The sequence below is a fragment of the Ascidia mentula genome, chromosome 4, assembly GCF_947561715.1.
Source record: "Ascidia mentula chromosome 4, kaAscMent1.1, whole genome shotgun sequence".
Lineage (NCBI taxonomy): Eukaryota > Metazoa > Chordata > Ascidiacea > Phlebobranchia > Ascidiidae > Ascidia > Ascidia mentula.
This window is the reverse complement of record NC_138569.1, coordinates 20,647,785-20,666,607: the sequence shown is the minus strand read 5'-3', so window position 1 is coordinate 20,666,607 and position 18,823 is coordinate 20,647,785. Positions and strand designations below refer to the sequence as shown.

At 38.7% G+C, this 18,823-nt stretch overlaps 3 protein-coding genes and 1 non-coding gene across 4 annotated transcripts; all 4 read right to left on the bottom strand.

Moving 5' to 3' along the window:
- Window positions 1–47: 47 nt before the first annotated feature.
- Window positions 48–3,284, bottom strand: LOC145899630 (cyclin-dependent kinase 7-like). Its single transcript, XM_082988511.1, has 7 exons — window positions 3,040–3,284; window positions 2,520–2,699; window positions 2,179–2,297; window positions 1,672–1,858; window positions 1,079–1,228; window positions 653–803; window positions 48–519 (listed from the first exon to the last, which is right to left on the bottom strand). Exons 1-7 carry the CDS (start codon window positions 3,256–3,258, stop codon window positions 491–493), a joined length of 1,035 nt encoding a protein of 344 aa, XP_082844637.1. The 5' UTR covers window positions 3,259–3,284; the 3' UTR covers window positions 48–490.
- Window positions 3,285–3,510: 226 nt separating this feature from the next.
- LOC145899631 (uncharacterized) lies at window positions 3,511–4,340 on the bottom strand. The gene has a single exon (XM_082988512.1). It carries the CDS (start codon window positions 4,242–4,244, stop codon window positions 3,525–3,527), a length of 720 nt encoding a protein of 239 aa, XP_082844638.1. The 5' UTR covers window positions 4,245–4,340; the 3' UTR covers window positions 3,511–3,524.
- A 567-nt stretch (window positions 4,341–4,907) lies between these two features.
- Window positions 4,908–18,662, bottom strand: LOC145899517 (protein strawberry notch homolog 1-like). The gene is made up of 28 exons (XM_082988358.1): window positions 18,452–18,662; window positions 18,214–18,370; window positions 17,420–18,103; window positions 16,569–16,624; window positions 15,971–16,073; window positions 15,563–15,772; window positions 15,182–15,266; window positions 15,022–15,112; window positions 14,599–14,760; window positions 14,244–14,356; window positions 13,864–13,978; window positions 13,331–13,498; window positions 12,905–13,039; window positions 12,513–12,658; window positions 11,948–12,092; window positions 11,256–11,469; window positions 10,839–11,039; window positions 10,514–10,674; window positions 9,535–9,645; window positions 9,146–9,302; window positions 8,934–9,046; window positions 8,420–8,591; window positions 8,056–8,130; window positions 7,765–7,911; window positions 7,323–7,504; window positions 6,701–6,927; window positions 6,057–6,238; window positions 4,908–5,753 (listed from the first exon to the last, which is right to left on the bottom strand). Exons 1-28 carry the CDS (start codon window positions 18,611–18,613, stop codon window positions 5,518–5,520), a joined length of 4,710 nt encoding a protein of 1,569 aa, XP_082844484.1. The 5' UTR covers window positions 18,614–18,662; the 3' UTR covers window positions 4,908–5,517.
- Window positions 16,816–16,889, bottom strand: Trnat-ggu (transfer RNA threonine (anticodon GGU)). The gene has a single exon. It is a non-coding gene; the product is annotated as a tRNA-Thr (tRNA).
- Window positions 18,663–18,823: the final 161 nt, after the last annotated feature.

The following is an 18,823-nucleotide window of genomic DNA, read 5'->3' as shown; positions in this document are numbered from 1 at the left end:
GATAAAACTTTTGTTGAGATTCACGTCTAACTGCAAACATTTTGCATCACAGTGTATTCGTAGCAGCATGTTGACATGACACGTTTGCAATCATCACAGATGCACGTAGACAATATTTTCATCATTTTAAACACAAAAACTGGTTGTGCTTCACGTTATTGATACATAAGTTGTGTTACATACAACTTACACGTGCAACGAACAGAACTATTTTAAAGGGAAAACATACAGAAGTCACAACACAATAAGAAAAAGACTGTTTGTTAGAAGTGAACGCTTTTATAAAAAAAAAAATTGAAATGAAACCAAATTTCTGCACAATCATTGTAACAATGGCAGTACTATTGTGTTAAATGTGGAAACACCTTATCCATTCCTTTATCAGTTGCGCATGTCCTTCTTAGTTACACTGTCACATTGGAGCGAATATTTTAAAGGCAGTGGAGCAACATCGTTGTTGGAACTTTGAAATGTGATGGTAAAAGTTTCTTCAAAACACCAATTTCTTCGCTAATCCACCTTCAAAAATATAAAAAAAAACATGACATTAATTTGTCACAAATTTAAGCGAGAAATTGAACCAAATCTTTTAGTGAGTGCAAAATTTAAATCAAAATTATTAAAACACTCAAACTAAGAAAGGCTTTTTTACCCATTTCCATATCTTTATCTCCTTTTCGTTTAATCCCAGCCTTTGACCTTTGCAGATCTTTGGCAAGTTGTGACGCACAACTCGCTGGGAGAGGCAATTTCTTGAAGGGCGTGGGTGCCGGTGAATTACCGAAGAATGGTAGTTTGAGAGCCTGAAAAGATGATAATAATGTTACCCAAGTACAAGCAATGAGCCAATAATGATCAATAAACTGCAGGCAGTGCACACTGTTTCTGCCAATAAGGTCTCATCAATGTAACTGCTTTGATAAGGCCTGATGTGCAACTGCCTGCAGCTCAATAATACAGGATATACAGTGGTCAGAAAGTTTTTGGGTTGGAGGTTTAGTCAATTAACAATAAACCTTAGCGCACCTATATCGCTGGAATTACACCCATCAGGTCAACAATTACATTTGTTTCTTACCTGGGCTGCAGTGAGTCTCAGAACAGGATTGTATCTCAGTAAACCTGAGATAAGCTCCAGAAGATCGTCAGTAGCCGCACTGAAACATTCACTAAGGGGAATACCAGGGAATTCCTTGAAGACGATATAGTCTGGAAGTTGTGTCATACCCTTAACAGAAATATGTAATTTTGTTTGAAACTGCTCCACAATTTTTTGCCTAAATCGTGAGAACTGGTGCTGAGTAAAAATTATATTAATCAAACAAACTATGCAAAATGCTTACGTCGGACCGAAAAAACTACATGGTGATTTTTTTTTCAAAAAAATCATACATTTGAAAAGGCATTTCAAAGCAAGAGAATTCCATTATTCCTAAAATTGCTAATATGTTTTTTTATACAAACTGATCTAAACAAAGCACATAACAAATTTATGTGTGAATTTGTGAATAATGTGAATCAACAAAATATGATATGAGAGGTAAAAGAGTTACAGCGGATGAGCACCAGTCTACAGACCAGCTGTTGAGAAACACAGATTCCATCCAAAATACGAAGCAACATTTGCGAAAAGCAGACAGACATCAAAAAATTTTTGTCAAAAATACTCACAGGCCATTCTGCTTCGGTCGGCGTCCCCAGTGTCTCAAAAATCTTACTTAGCTGATCAAGATCAGAATCTCCGGGAAGAAATGGAACTCGCAGCAAGAGTTCTGTCAGAATGCATCCGACAGCCCACATGTCAACTCCAACTCCATACAGCCTCGATCCATACAAAAGTTCAGGACATCTGTACCACCTTTCAATTATAAGAACATTAGATATTGCAAATTTGAAGTATTTTTTTGCGCTGTAAACATGTGGAAAACAATGTAAAATGAAACGTGCATGTTTCAAAAGATGTGCAAATTCAATAGATTTCTCGTAATTTATGTTTTCAAAAACAGTTACTATTGTAATAAACCATTTTAGAAGTATTGCAAAATCAGTATAATATATAACGATTCTGTTACCTAACTGCAATAAGTTGTAATATATTTTTTTAGCATAACAAAAAATTTTCAGTTTGTACAGTTCTGGGTGAATTTGTTTTTAAATTAAAAATAGTTAAAGATGCACCTGGTTACAACTTGGTGTGTGTACTCTCTACTTGGACTTCCAAAAGACTTAGCTAAACCAAAATCCCCTATCTTGAGAACTCCATTATGATCGACGAGCAAGTTGTTTGGTTTCAAGTCCTGAAAAGGTGCAAAAAACTTATGTAACTTTACATTTGTAAATGAAAATACAGTGGCTGATACTACAGGCAAAATATATGTACCACATTCACTTAGTCAGATAATTAAGACCAACTGTTCAATGTAATGAATAGTTGCACAGTTACTGAGGCAGTTTGGAATTATAATCACAGATCAAAACACTACAAATGTAAACAATCAAACACAGTAATTTTTTCTAACCCGGTGCAAAATCCAGAGTTTGTGTAAATATTCCAAGCCTTGTAACGTCATAATCATGTAAGCTTTAATATGTGCGGCCGTGAGTACGATTGTGTTGTCCTTTATAATTACTTCCAAATCTGTTTCCATAAAGTCGAACACCAAACTGATATTTGACTTTTGACCAAAAACATCCAACAGCTGCAAGAAAAGTATTGCACACTAGATGTAGATGTTAGTTCACAAGAATATGTGGAAGAAAAACAAAACCCTGGCTGCAAGACATTTGTTGTACGAGATGCATTAAAGTACAAGAAAACTAAGCTAGATCTACTGGTAGCAAGATACCCTGTTGCATTGTATCACAAGTAGTATTTCTCCATCATGCATATAGCTCAGTAAATGTTTGATGATGCCTTTTTAGCCAAAATATATTTTCTGAACAAAGAATATACCGTGTTTGAAACCTTACATTGAAGTATATACTACCCAATAAAATAAATGTGTTTTACACATTGAACACAATCACTAATTATCTCACCCCGATAATATTTTCATGATGAAGTTCTTGGAGAAGTTTTATTTCTCGAAGAGCAGTTCGGTTAATTCCATCTTTAGCTTCGGCTCGATTTCCAAGCTTTATCTTCTTAACGGCAACAATTCGATTGTTATTCTGCAAGTCCTTTGCCTTGTAAACTGTCGCAAATTGACCCTCCCCGAGAAATTCAATCTTTTCATACCTGGTTGATTTGCTGGACATTTTAAAAAGAAACTAATTGTTCTGCAAAATATGAACAACAATTAAAAAACCACACATTTTTGGCTTACTTTAGCATTTAATTCTCCAATGAACTTTATTTGCCTTTAAAATACACTATTTTTGTGGGGCAACAAAAACACTTTTCAGATACGCCAACCAATTAATCATGAAACACAATTTTTTGTTGGTGATTAATATTGGAAAGATCAGGATTCAGTAATTACCATTCTAAATGTGTGCAATATCAGGAAATAAGAAGGAATATTTTAATCATCTTCATTGTCGGACTGTTTTCTAGTCCTCATGTTTCTTTTTGACTTGTGGATGTGTTTAAAAGTGCCTGACACTGTGGGGTTATCTGTCTTGGGAGCGGCAGGAAAATTTTCGTCAAGTTTTCCAGCAATTTCTGCTTGAAATTCTGTGGCAGAAATATTCTCCAAATGGTCTAACTCCACCTTATCACATGCTTCTTTCTTCGCATCTGTGGAAACAGATTTTCTTTTTGGGCCTGCTGCAATGCCAACGACATGTTCCTGCATTTTAAAAGCTGCTGGCTTCTGGAAAGCGATTCGCTTATTTTTGTCTTCTGAATTTGGCTCCACTTCATGTTTCATGTCGACGTCATCCGTTGTTGATGACGTTTCAACAGGTTTTTCTTCCGATTTTCGACGTTTTTTAATGTCGTAAAAAAATGCGAAAGCGGCTTGAGTATTTTGCCGGTCGTTGGTTTCCGCAGTTTCCGAAAGATCATATTTCGTCCACTTTTCAGGGTTAGTTTTAAAGGCAGGCTTGTCGGGATTTTTTTCTTCCCTTTCTTCAACCGGTTCAGAGTCTTGCGTTTTCCGCTTCGATCCAACTGGCTTGATATCTTGCTTGTTTAGAACCAAACTGTTCTGGACTTTATCAAGGTCGCCAAAAATATCTTTACTTCGTTGTGCGAATTCTGCGTCTTCGTCCGCGAGATGATACGCGGTTTTCTTAGCCATAATATTAGTAAATTTCTCAGGTTTCGCAAAACAAGTTAGATTGTCGTCCAAAACCTTTTACAAACCATTTCTCTTATTGCATAAGCAACATTAGTTGCTAAATTGTAGGGTATTCCCCTTCTCGTGTAAAGATGGGAGCAGATTGCGGGACACAACGATTCAATCGCTTCCCACATATCAAATATAGTTTACTGTGAATAGCTCCCAAGCAATTACCCAAGAAACATTTTCAAGGAGATATTGTTTTAAAACTTACTTCAACCGAAGTTACTACGAGAGGGTAGACAAATGTCCTTTCAAACTAACGACATTTCCTTGTTTATAAAATCTGGAAGATACTTTTACACCGGGTCACTAAGTTTTTTCCAAACTTGATCCACATATAAGCCTATGTAACATAGAAATCTGTGCGAATATTAACGCTACGATTTCGTGTAGTAGATTTCTGTTTAACACAGACAAGTTTGGAAAAAACATTGTGACCCGGTGTAGTAGTATTTTCCATCAAGCCTATGGCTTGGGAGCGGAAATTGCATGCTTGGGTGGCGTCGGGCCGTGCAACTCGTTTTCCGGGTCATATACATTCGCATATACAGTACAACATTTTATCCGCCGCTCACTAAGAATTATTTCCCTAACATATCAAAATTCTCAGCATTATTTTTGTCCTTTATTCGAAGAGCAAAGTGGAATGTCAACGTAAGATGCAAACACACGAAATTAAACAAGAAATAATTCGAAATCTAGATTCACGCAACAATCAATTGAGCCTTGAGCTTTTTTTGTTTTATTCATGTTAACCGCAAGTAAAGTATGGAGCTTGAAAGCCCACACAATATGATCTCAATAGTTGATATTTCTTCACAAGTATTAGTGCTTGGCTGCGTAATCGCTAAATGCGACGAAAAAACATTCGTTTTGGTCAGGTAATGGAAATCAACGCGACAAGAGACATGAAGCTACAGAAATTCCCGAATATGAAAACGCACAAGAAATTCAACAAACTTAAACTAAACTCGTCCCCAAGGTCGCGACCTTGAAGCATTGTCCGCATTAAACTGGTGGCAACAGAAGCAAAAATCCCATGAGAGGATCGCGTGTTTTGAACTTTTGAGGAAAAAAAGTCAGGAAAATTAAACGTATCGGATGAAACGGGTTCGAACCGGATTAAACTGGTTCACACAAACCAGTGTCACACGCCTACAACGAGGTAGCAGCTCCAACCCTGATGTTGTTCAGTTTTTTTTCCTGCACGCGTCAATGACGTCATAAATCACGTGGTCCAAGAGTATTGATGTTTTGGCGCCAGAACGGATGAGAGCACGGCATCGGGATCAACCTCTTCCTCAACTTCCTCGTAATCGACAAAGTCATCTTCATCGCTAGTGACGTCACCTTGTCGCGGCACTGATGACGTCATCACCTGCGTCTCCTCGGTGCCGACGGTCGAGGCCTGTGTAGTGAGGGCCGCCACAAGGGCAGGGACGCACGAAGTCGGAATGAGCAAACCTGCACAACATTACCGGAAGTTTTTGTTAACACAGAGCACTGCAGTCACAATATCATGTCCAAGAAAAGTGACTCATCATTTTTTCTCTTTTTCACATTCCCGTTTTTACAAAACTAACGTCACACGAGTTTAACCGCAAACGTTTTTCTTGACGTTGTTAAAAATATTTACGTTTTCGCCTGTTATAAACCGACGTTATGGCAACTTGATCCGTTACGTAGCGCTAGCACGAAGATAACTTCGGTTTAAAGTTAATAACTTTACATCTGATAAGAAACATTACATCTTAACAAACTACTCACCGACCAACTTCTTCTTATCGCTTGTTTGCAAGCGAACGATCTGCATCTTGTAGTTAGCGCCCTCTCGTGACGAGAGAACTCCCTCCACAACTTTCCACACGCCGAGAACCGACCCCCCGAGCACGTGGTAAGTGCGACGTCGTTTACCCACGTGACAAGTTCCACGTCTGCAATTTCCCTGCCTGGTGGGAAACAAATGGTGGAATTTCTCGGAATTGAGATTTAGAATTCAGTCTTATTGTTTTATGACATTGTGGCGGATGCCGGCCTTAAGTTTATCAAAATGTGATGCTTTTTTGTGCGTCGTCTTTTTATTTGCGCCGTTTGGCAAAAGCAGCAAGTTCGTCACGCGCAGAGCAAAGACCAAGCACCCGCTACAACCCCGTGTTTCAGCGTTGCTTCTCATATACAGAATTTTACCTTTGTTTTAACTTGATTCGAACTTTACCCCAATATTATACAAATTTGTCTAAAAATGTTTGGTTTTACAGGTTAAGTTGTCATATAGCGCCCTATTTAAAAAAATCAGCAAGTGTTTGAATGAAAAATATGGTTTCAAACATGTCCATAAAGGAAACTATTACTTTTGTCTGAATGGTCACAGGTAAACGCGAGAGTTGGAATTAATGATAAATGAATCTTACCAGAACTGGTGACTGCATTGTTCCAACGACGCCCCGTGTTGTTTTAACCACCACTGTTCTGCTTCTGAGGATTGAACTCTCGTGTATTTCGCGAACAACTCATCTCCACTTTCTCTTCTGAGTTGTTTCCCGGTGTTGGGGCGGTATATGGTGAAAGTGCGTCGTGTGCGATGCCTTTTAGATGTGGCTTCGATGGCAAGTATGGACATGTGCTTCCCGCCGCTCTTCTGTACACGAAACCATATTGTCATTGTGGGAGTTACAAAGTAAGGCAACAACAAACATCAATGATTTTACAAACAATGGTTGTTATTGGTTTGCAAAGTGATTTCATGGTCAGGCAAATGCTTATCTTCAGTGACCACAAAATTTTTATTGGATCGAGGCTTATCTAAACTCGCAAAAATCACTGCAGTCATTTAAACAAATTACATATCATTATATGCCCATAGTATTTTCAGGGACCTGTGAAAAAATCAAAAAAATAAAGAATGTTTGCAAAAAAACCTGTGGATGTTTGCAACCTCCACTAAATGCCCTTATATTATATAATTTCAGACCAACATCCCACTTATTAATGGTGAAACAACAGAAGTCAAGCATATTATGACGCAACAAGAACCTGTAGTGTGACGTAAAAGCCACTGTCATCGCCCGTCGCACAATCTTCGAAAATTTTTTGCGCTTCAGTCCAAGATGTGCCCCTCTCTATCCTAACCGTGTGCAGAGATGCGTGACCCGCCAAGGTCACCTTGAAGTCACGTGTCTGGATTCGTTCCACATCGTCGCTTCCGGCACCGAGGTCTGAAAAAAGGTTGTTTTTCAGTTAGGAAGATTACTTAAAACGTAAATTGATTTCAAAACTTTTTTTTTCTAGCAAACAAAATGATGTTGTCTACAATTACATATTTCAAAAGCTTTTAGTTAAAACACCTTGTTTAACTCGAAGCAAAATGTAGTTTTTATATCAATTTGGAAGTTTCCATGTAATGTTGTTTGTGATAAAATAAGTCTTATACGGTCATCGGTCGAAGTTTTTCAACTTATAAAACCAGACAACGCACCAACTATGCCCTGGTCGTATTGCCCTGTACGTTTCGCCTCCTTAACAATCGATTCGAGCGTGTCTCGGAAAAAAGCGAAAATCCCGTTCTGGTGTTCCACCTCCATTCCAAGCATTCGGTTCATGAACTTGAATATGTTGTTGTAATCTACAAGAAAAAATTGGTTTGTAAACAGTGGACACGAATGTTTAAATGTCCAAAAATTTGGAAAAATTGTGTTTAAACTAAACAAGCTCAATGTATAAACACAAATTTCCACACACGAATATGCCAAAAAAGTTGTTTTCTAACCTTTGTCAAGCTGATAAAGCTGGTATCCGGCTTCTCTGTTAAGAAGTCCAACCCCCAACAAAGCTTGTCGGGCGTCTGTATAAAATACCACAGTGTTAATATTGCCCACAAGTTGGATGTAACGTACGCTACATAGTCTGTATAGTGACAGGCCGAATCACAATTGAGTTTGTTTTTAATGGAGACATACATACACACATGGTGAACTAAGATTGTTAATACACACACTGCTTCACTAACCTTATTTACAATTTCTATTGCGATTAAACAGAGATGTCGCAATTTTTACAGGTGAAAGTTACAAGAGAAATAACGAAAATACACAAAGTATGCAAAGTCAGGGAAATTCCCCAAAGTGACTCACCTTTAAAAAAGTCCCCACCGTAACCACGTGGTGGCGGTACAAGGGGAGCTTCGTAACCCGCGATAGCTCTCATGATCGAATCCAACGCCCTTCTGCCGTACTTCGTGTCGTAGTTGTACTGACTCAGGTCACGTGATTCGGTGGCGCGTCGGTCGCCGTGCGTAAGAGCGCCCTGGAGGTGGCACCAGAGAGTGGAAATTAAATAAGGTTTTTAGGTTAACGACAGCTTGCGGTGCAGACAAACAATTAGATACCATCTGCGATACATTTACAGGACAAGATACTATAAATGCAACGGTTTGTACACATTTGATCAGAATTGTAAAGATGTTCGTACGGATTATGAACAGGCATTGATTCACGATCAACTGCAAATTAAACCGTTAAATGCCTAAAATTCTTGTCTGTTTCGATTGATATATTTATATTGTTTTTTCATATTAAACTTACCGAAACGTAATGAAAGATGGCCCCTGCACAATTTCTATTTTTGCCACAGATTAAACTCACTTACCAAACTTTCAAGTCTTTTGGCAACAACTGAAGCGAATCTCTGCTCCCCTGCCAACTCTGTTATCATGAAAACGTATTCGGGTGCGTTCACTTGATTGGAACGATGCGTTCGGCCTGAGTGAAGCAAAATAACGGTTACGTCACAATAGTTTGGCGTTATCGCTTGCGAAAAACAGCATGTTCTAGGTGCAGCGTACGCTAGGAGGCGCTCACCAAATTGCTGTATGGCCCGGTCGGCGCTCCATGGCAACTCGAGCGTGACGTGCATTCGTCTACGTTGATTTCTGGCACGTTTGTCCGATTGAAGGGAAATCCCCGAACTTGCGGCCTCGCTAATAATGGCGATGTTCTTTTCACCGTCCATAAAACGCTAAAGAAAATTTCAATTTGTCAATTTAAGTGACGTCATTCTACAACTGATAGGGTTAAACAAGTTCAGTCACTATAGATCCTTCTTTGGGAAAAACAACGAATAGTTAACACAAAAATAATCCCAATCTATAGATCGCTGGGAAAAGACAGGTTTTTTAAAAATAGCTGCCCAAATACGGTATCGATTCGCCCATTTCATTACATGTTTACTGCGTTTCTTAATCGTGTACCTGCTTTTCGGTCATGTTGAGTAATTCAACTGGAATGTCGCTTTCTGCCCGAGTCTGATATTCTACGTTCCCCTCATCCGTCGCAATCACTCTCCCTTTCCGTCCAGTCATCTGTAAAATATTTGTGTGTGGATTCCAGGTTACAACAGAGGAAACACTTTCTCTTTGTGGTTAAGTTTAACCAACATGATAACAACGGTTACTGTGATACAAACATACAGCATAGATTTTGTTAAGTTAATGGCACTCATATGTAGGCGCCACGTTTTTACAATTATTGGGCTTGTCGCATATTCTGAGTACGTTACGTCAAACAAAACTATGTCGTGGTAGCCGTTTTAGCGTTTTAATCTAAATAAACCACTTCTTCACCGCTTTTATAATAAGATTTTCCATGAGACCGTTGCTAAGGGTTACAACACATATCTTCTATAAAACGCCTTGCTCGTGCACTCGGCACTCAAAACCACCGTTAGTCACGAGTTTTACGAACAGCCGAAAGCAAAATAGTAACGAGTTTTGTATTGAGCGCAAACCGAAGTTTCCAGTTAAACTTCTTGGTATGATTAAATATGGGGTTTACGCATTGACAAACGTCAACCGAGGAAATAAATAAAAACTTCAAGAATATACAAAGGTTAAAATGGGCCAGAGGCACGTTTCAATTCAAGTGCCGACCAACGCTGGCATTTGAGTAACACAAACTTTCATGGCGGTTTTGTTAAAATATCGGAGATTGGAATCTGGTAAACCCGTAAATTAAACTAATACGTTTCGGTATTACAACAAGCCATGCAGTTTTATCTGAAGAAAAACGGATAAAATGACATGGCTTGTTGAGGTGCGGCATTATCAGGTCTTTTTTCAGCACCCGCGTACTTAGCGTCTGTGCTGTGTACACGTTTTATAAACATTTAGGGTGTAACTGTTCATAAACTATCGAGGCATTTCCATAGGGGACTCATTTATTAACACTTACCTCTGCCACGTTATCTGGACCCCCTAAAGCGTCGATCAGTTCATCGAGCATGTTGTTCGGAAGAAAACCGCCCAAAGTTGAAAGGCGTTCCAACAATTCACGCTTCATTGCCTGTGCACGCTCCACTGGTCCCATGCCTGGCAGGTCAGAGGTCAAAGTTCCTGAGGAACATAGAAATATGAAGTGGAGAGCAATTTCTAGCATTCGTGGAAAACAATGCACACCCGAATTAAACCGACACGGATCATGTTTGAACACAAAGGCACAGCATAATTCAGACACACATTTAACTTAAAAAAAATTTAAATCGTTAAGGCAAACTTACCAGACACCAAATCTAAACTGTCAAGCAGACCGCCACTCCCACTTTCTGGTAGCCCTGCATCCTCTGTCACGTCACAATTAGTTTCTTTCATGCGTAACCCTTCGTCTTCTTGGTTGCGTTGCATACGATTGCTTGATTTTTTGGTTGAAGTCTTGGAACGTTTTTTATTTCGCTTTTTCCTTTTTACTGGACTTTCATTTTCTGCGAAATAATAAAGTGAGCCCATGGAAAATCTTGCGATTTCTTAAAAAGCGATTGAAGATTTAATTTCCAAAACAACATTTTATAGCACAGGTGTATCTGCCCATTCAAAAAATCACCTTCACCTCACATGGTTGACTCTTCTCAACGAAACGTAACTCGATTTACAATAATGATACAGTTGAGTAAGCAAACACCGCATTAACACGGCATTACCGTCACTATCAGATTCGTTGAATCCAAATATCTTTCCTATATCTTCATCACTCGTGATCATTGAATCAGCGCTGAAATTTGCCATGTCATCGTCGTCACTGTCATCTGAGCATGACTCGGCATTCGCAGCTTCGTTGGCCGACTCACTGGTGGAGGAAGCTTCGTCGATGCTTGAGGCCGAATCTCGTCTTTGTCGTTTTGCAGCAGCCGCGGGCTGTATTGCAAAAGTTGCGGAATTAAAACACTTTAAAAGTGTAAAAGCTAATGTAAAAGCTAGCACAGCGCCACTGTCAACAGCTGCACCGATGAGACCTTACCCAGGTCGGAACAGTGCGTGTACACACCCTGTCTGCAGCTCGCCCATATTAAGGCTTTTTTTGCACATATCACTTTTTTGCACAAAACACTTTAGATTGAGAGACAAAAATGTCATTTAGACAACTAAGATCAGCTCTTCTTGCCAGGTGGTATTGAAGCTTCTGTCTTATCTAGCCGGGTATCAAAAATTAGTACGCAAAATTACACTTACCCATGCAGTTTACCAAAAGTTGTTGGCTCCGTCACAATTAAACAGACTACATTAAAATCAGATACCCAATTTTAAAACCTATTGTTTACAGTTACAACACAATAAATAACAAATCCACACTAACGCAAAGGGTTTGAAACCGTTTACATTTAAATATGATTACCTTTATGTTGGCAAAGCGCTTTCTCTTTTGGGCCGCGGTTCGTTCCGCATCATTGCTTTTATAGAAATCTTTGCCGAAAACTTCCGCCACACGTTGGCGGTCAGGAGCAGGAAAATGCTTTAGGATCAAATTCTCGAAAACGTTTCTGTTATTTTAAGAATAATTGAAGCTGAAACATCCGTTGAGTGGATTGGATGCGTGAATATAACTCACAAGTTACAAATATATATATTTCAAATAACTTTTGTAAAAAACATACTTTTGTTTAACTTTCGCTTTTGGTCTAATTTTTTTTCGCACTTTACTCCATTACACACGAAAATGGGGTTATTCGGCCAACCGTCCAACATACACCATGATTGAACGAACGCCATAATACGTATGTTTGATAAATACGCGTATAAAAATTGTATTGTTGTATTAATAGGAAGCTCGCTAATTATGAGTAGGTTTCGGTTTCGGTTTTCGGTGTATCACAGTTTGTGAACGGGTTGAACACAAGCTACCGTCCAGTGCACATGTCAGGCTATTCCAAATACAGACACATGGAGGGGAATATACGTACTTGGCAGTGGAAACAAAATCATCGAGTTCTCCCCCGCATTTTTCAAGCTGGTCCACCGTACCAGCTTCACCCGTTGATTGCAAACCAATCACCACACACTTGCCGTGCTTTACGGCCTCCCTCACTAGCGACACCGTGTGTTTAACCTGGGGTAAACAAAGTTTGGTGCAAAAAACTTGGAAGTTAAGTTATTTGAACAAGAAAGTCAAAGCTAGTATCCTAGACATATAGAGCAGACGTTTCGTACAACGCTGTGTTCATCACCAGTGCTAAAGAAAGCTTTGTTACACAAGTTTTATTATAAAGTACGAGTGGAAGAGGTCAAATTCCAATGAGATAAGTTTCAAGGCTAGCAAAGTAATGTGACTACGTTGCAAAACTCAGCAAAATACCTTGGCAGAAATGCATAGATATTTGAAGAATCGTTGATGTGCCGACCAAAATTGACCCCACATACTTTTCCTCATGTGGTATTCCGCATCTAGGAGAGCTGCGGCCGCTTGGAACGCCTCCCTGGCCGTCACCCACTAAAAGTCACACATCAGTGTCAAAAATTAATGGGAAACGTTGCAAAACGTTTTTGTTGCAACGCAGTTTCCATTGTGCATTACCATCTTTGTCTTGCATACCAAAAAAGTTGTAATTATTCACGTCGTTGTGGTGAATGTGGACCTCGCACTGTTGCCAATTTTAGTGTTAAGTCGGTTTTCTAAGACGGTCAAGTTTGAATCCAAATATAATTTTGTGCAAAAAAGAAATAAATTCGCTTTCAAGGCCGGCAAACTTTCGACAAAAAATTAACCACCGCGGGTTCTTACCAGTCTCACAGCTTTGTTGTACATCTGAATGAATGACGAACCGAGAGGAACCTCTTCAATGTGGAATGAAACCCCGTAGAAACTCAGTTGTCGAGCAATGTAACTTCCGCGCATTTTCATGTCCATGGCAACAAGTTCCATTGCGCCCACACCACGACGTTCCACCGCCTGTGGCAGAAGGTAGGGGGTTGTTTAAGAGTGTTGCTTGTATGCTATTTCCGATAATTAATGTGATTTTTTTACATATATCACTTACTTCCTTTGCATTATGCTTAACATTGTGTTGTTAACATTAACATTGTGTTAATATGAAATAATGTCAGGGCACATTTACTAAATCTTAGCTCAGCAATAATATTTGCTAACATTGTGTTTAGCCCCATTTAAAACTACATTAACACAATTGCCCATTAAACACAATTTAAAATGCTAAAGTGGTTCACAAAGTGTAATGTGTAAATTTTCTATTTTCCAGGTTGAATACCAATGGTGCAGTGGAATGGAACCACATGCCCCAAATTAGGAAGTTATACCTGTATGAAGTCTAAGAAGATGGGAAATGATGTTCCAGGCCCCCATAAACCCAACCTTGACATGTAAGCCATGTTTCTTGGTTCAGAAGCACCAGTTGCACTTGCGTACACAACCCTACAATAAAATATATTCATTAATGCAAACAGACTTTATGGTGACATTACAGAGGTGCACTGTATATTGAACACTGTAAAAAATTTAGGGTATATTTTTCTTTCAAGCTGCATAAATCCTTGTTTAAGGGCAGCTAAGTGTCATAATCAACTACAATGCACCAACTATACAACAGCAACTCCATACAATTATCTAGACTCCTTACAGTTGAATAAGCGACTGGTTTGAATTACCAACTGTGAAGAACTCATGGGTAGTCACCAACCTTGCATTTGGAAGTTGGTTCTGGAGTTGAAGAACTGTTGCACCAGTTTTTGTCGATTTCCCTGAACCGGATGGAAGAAGGTTTTTGGCTTTGTGGCACTCATCGAATATTATCTGTGAATAACCCGGAAGATAAAACAAATATTTTTTTTTCTACACCAGAAAATTTGTTTACTGTAAAGATTAACTCCCATGATTTTGTAATATTATTTGCATCCATCAAAATGTTGAATAAAAAATTCAAATTTTATCAAATAGGTTCTGGGGATAATACTTTGCATATTCACTGCAAACTGATCAGTAAGCAACACTAGTTAACACAGAAAAAATAGTAGACCCCATTATAAACATCTTACTGGTCCATCGAAATCTTCACCGCACCAATGTAGGATCTGTTTTAGTCTTGTGTGATATTTGGCTTGGGAATGACTTTCACCAATAAGCGAGGAATACGTTGCAAAAATTACCCCCTTCTTTACTGCACCATTGTTTCTGGCAGTGATTTTGCCGTATTTGAACTAAAACATACAAGTTTTTGGGTCAACATAAACGTAACTATACTATTAATTTATAAAGTTATTAATATCACAACAATAAGAAATCTGATCCAAATATATAAATATATCTCTGTAATTTCTGCTATGGTTTGATGCTACATTATGGTTTTGAAAAGTACATCTAATCAAGCAAAACTGTCTGAAAACATTGTTGTTGCTTTTATGATAGAACTAAATGTATGCAGAGACCCTGTATGTAGCTCACTCATAAGTATATATAACCTTATTCAAAGCATAAACTTTAATATTCCTGGCACCGATGTCTCTGAGATCGCGTTCTGCATCGTACTTTAAATCATTGGACACACTGAACCTGTTAAACATAATGCAGGATTATTTTAAACTTGCACATTCCATGAGGGTAACAAGGGCATCATCTCACCATAGAGCTCTTTTCCTGCCAGCCAAGTAGTTTTCATAAATAATCCCAGCAACAGTTCTTCCTTTACCCACACCAGCACCATCTCCTGCAGAAAAAAATCAGCTTATTATTTTAACTAAACAATATGAATGTTACAACAATTTATGTAATCTCAGTTGGTCAATAATCAATTCAATTAAAAGAATGCCTCTGGCATTTAAATGTTATAAAATCTGCCTTTTTGAGTTAATCAGATAATTTGTATTCTGTACATTTTTTATTTACATATGTGCCCAATTGGGTATCAGTGGCAAAATAAACTTACAAAATGTAGCAGACTCTAACTTTTGATATGAATACACACTCCATTACTTAAACTTTATATAAACTAAGGAATCATACCGATAAAAAATCCAGCTCTTTCTCTGTTTTGTAAAAACACACAGTGCTTCTGACTTGCATAGACGATAGACTCCAACTGCAGGGCAGACAACTGACCCATGTCTATTGTGTCTTGAGGAATGGACAAACGATATCTTACATCTGGAGGCATTATGCTTGACAGCGAGCTCGTTTCTACCACGCTGTCAGGATGGGGTAGACCAATGTTCACTGAAAAAAGGCTCAGTGGAAATGGAAATGTTCACTTGATCAATAATCACAACAATTGGCAACATTTTCAATCACACTTAATGTGTTATATAATGCAACTTACACATACATCTTAAACAGTGATTAAGACCCCTTTTACAAGTATATTCCCTCTTCAGATTACTTTGTTAAGTGAAAGCGAGAGCCCTTTTCACTTACATTTGCTTGGCATGTATTCAGCGTATGTTTTTGTGTGTTTCATTCCTGTTTCTTCTTCTCTTTCTTCTTCAGCAACAAGATCTCCACCCTCTTGCTTGGTGGTCTGTAAAAAAATGCACTATGATTAACTTTCGTGTTGTTTTCATGTGCGATGCTCATGGAAGATTTACAGCACTACCAACTATAATTCTATTTTTTCTTTAATTGTTATGCAATGCCCTTGGAAATCTAAAACGATGGGGACCAGGTCTTTACAGTGTTGGGTTTAAGAACTTGGTTAACTGAAACAGGCTGAGGCCTTGTTTAAATGATTTACAGACTCTTTACGTCATTGGGTACAGGTACTACAACAAATTTAAGTTAATTGTGACCATAAAAAAGTATCTGCAGAGCAACAAACATACGAAAAAATGAAACATGTCTTAAAATCATATATTTATACATACGCTGTATGAGGAAATGCCACATATTTTTTATGCAAACTGTGTTGGATTGGCATATCCTATTTAAACACATCTGCACTCAATTACTTTGTGTAAAAACAGAAATTGAAAAGTTTTAAAATTCAATAATTTAACAATTAGACCAAACAACTTACAACAGGCATCGAAAAAGATCGAAGCAGCGTTTCCTTTCCAATATAATGGACTCTTTCTGTAAAATGCAATGAAATCACATACACACATGACATATCATAGCTTTCCAGGTTCTAAAGTCTGTCATGACCTTGGGTTTTCTGCATACACTTACTAAATATGAGGTTCACAGGCTTCGCAGCCAAGGCATTGCAGCCAAGCTGGATCAGCCACTTTTCCCGACAAGTCGGAGCGAGATCTGAAAAATCAAGCTCCCGGTGAGGTTTGAACTCACGACCCTGGGCTAACCAGGCCCAACGCTCTACCAACTGAGCTACAGGAGCTCAGTGGCTTCACGGGGTATATTGGTACACTGGTGCGCAAGCGCACAACTTGTCAGGCGACCTTCACATCTCCACCACCGTAATCAGACTTGCGCACCAGTGTACCTTGGCCACAATATACCCCGTGAAGCCACTGAGCTCCTGTAGCTCAATTGGTAGAGCGTTGGGCCTGGTTAGCCCTGGGTCGTGAGTTCAAACCTCACCGGGAGCTTGATTTTTCAGATCTCGCTCCGACTTGTCGGGAAAAGTGGCTGATCCAGCTTGGCTGCAATGCCTTGGCTGCGAAGCCTGTGAACCTCATGATCAGAATATTAGAGCTATGATCACCAAATATAAAGGGCCTGCGCAGTGGGGCGATCACGCCTTGCTAAGCATAAGCATGGCATTTATGAGTAAGCATGGCATTACTTCTGCTTCACTTACTAAATACTTACTTATCTGCGTATTTGGATAGAACACCTTGGTACAAACTATTTTAGATAATTTTGAATATCAAAGAATTCAGATAGAAATGTATGAAGCAAGGTTACCTTGTCGTGGCTTTGCTGTGAGTTTCATTGAACTTACAGTAGGAGCAGTTCCATTAAGTACAAGCTTTTCAGACTTAAATTTCAGTGAAGAAAGAGGTGAAGGCTGGAATTGAACATTGGTGGATAACTGAATGCTGTTTTCTGAGGCTTGCATCGTCTTGTCAGGGACTACAAGTGCAAAAGGGGAACCAGGAGGTGTTTCAAAATCAGAGTCTACAGACTTTTCAACTGTTTCCACAAACAGACTTCCAAGGTTGAGGCCGGAATTTGACACTTTTTTTTTGGAGTTGTGATGCAAGCCATTGGTTGATGGAAGATTCTGTTTCACTGAAAATGCTGGAAAACTCTGGGACTTCTTTAATGTACTATTGGCTACAATGGGCAGTTCCAAATAGTTTGACACCAAATGAGCTTTAGGTGCAGTATTCGATACAGTTTTTTTCACCATGTTTCCAGATAAAGGCACCACTATGGGTGCTCCAGTTGTAACCACCTTTGGCATTGAAGTTCGGTCACTTGTCTTGATAGTGACATTAGTGTTGATTGCTCCATTGGACGACTTTGAAACAACAGATAATGTACTAATATCAGTCTTGGGTGGGTTATTGGGTGATGGAGTTTGTTTCGAAGCAACTGGCTTAACAACATTGGTACTTCCAAGCCTGTTAATTTTGATGATTGACCCTAAAAAATAAAACAACAATTTTATGACAGAAATAATTTTTTTGTAACATGAGTCACTTTCAAGCTGTGCAAACCAGATTATTATCCTAAATCAAGAATATCTTGCCTACCAGCTTTTAATGCAGGAATCTTGATAATCTTAACGCCAGGAGGTGGTTTGCTCAAAGTATTAATGGGGATAGTTTTCACAACTGCTGTTGTTTGTACTGGAACATTCGATGGTATTTTTTTGTTCACAACCACAGACGGACTTGCTGGCAGTATAACCTAAAGATCAAACACGGGTGAAATTTAACATAAGACATGCTATTAAGATATATTTCATGAACAAGTGTAAAGTGCAAGTACATTGTTTGTTGGTTTCACTCTCAAAGCATCCAGAAGGGGATCAACCTGATCTTTTTTTCCAGAATTGGCACCACTTGCATTTGGGTTAGGGTCAAAGTTCATGAGTCCACTCTGGTTCAGAGCTGCAGAAAGCAAATCCAATCCATCACTGGATGCTTCCATGTTCCACTTGTAATTTAATCAGTTATGAAGTTATGTGCCTATCTGTACAGCAACTAACGTTTTTTCCAATATAAGCACATATAAATATTACATAAAATTTACATTGCTACAGTTTAGACATAGGCCCAATTCTAATTCGTTTTAGACACTTAAGTATTTACACTATAAAAACAATTGCATCAAAAAAACAAGCAATAACTAACGGCGGCC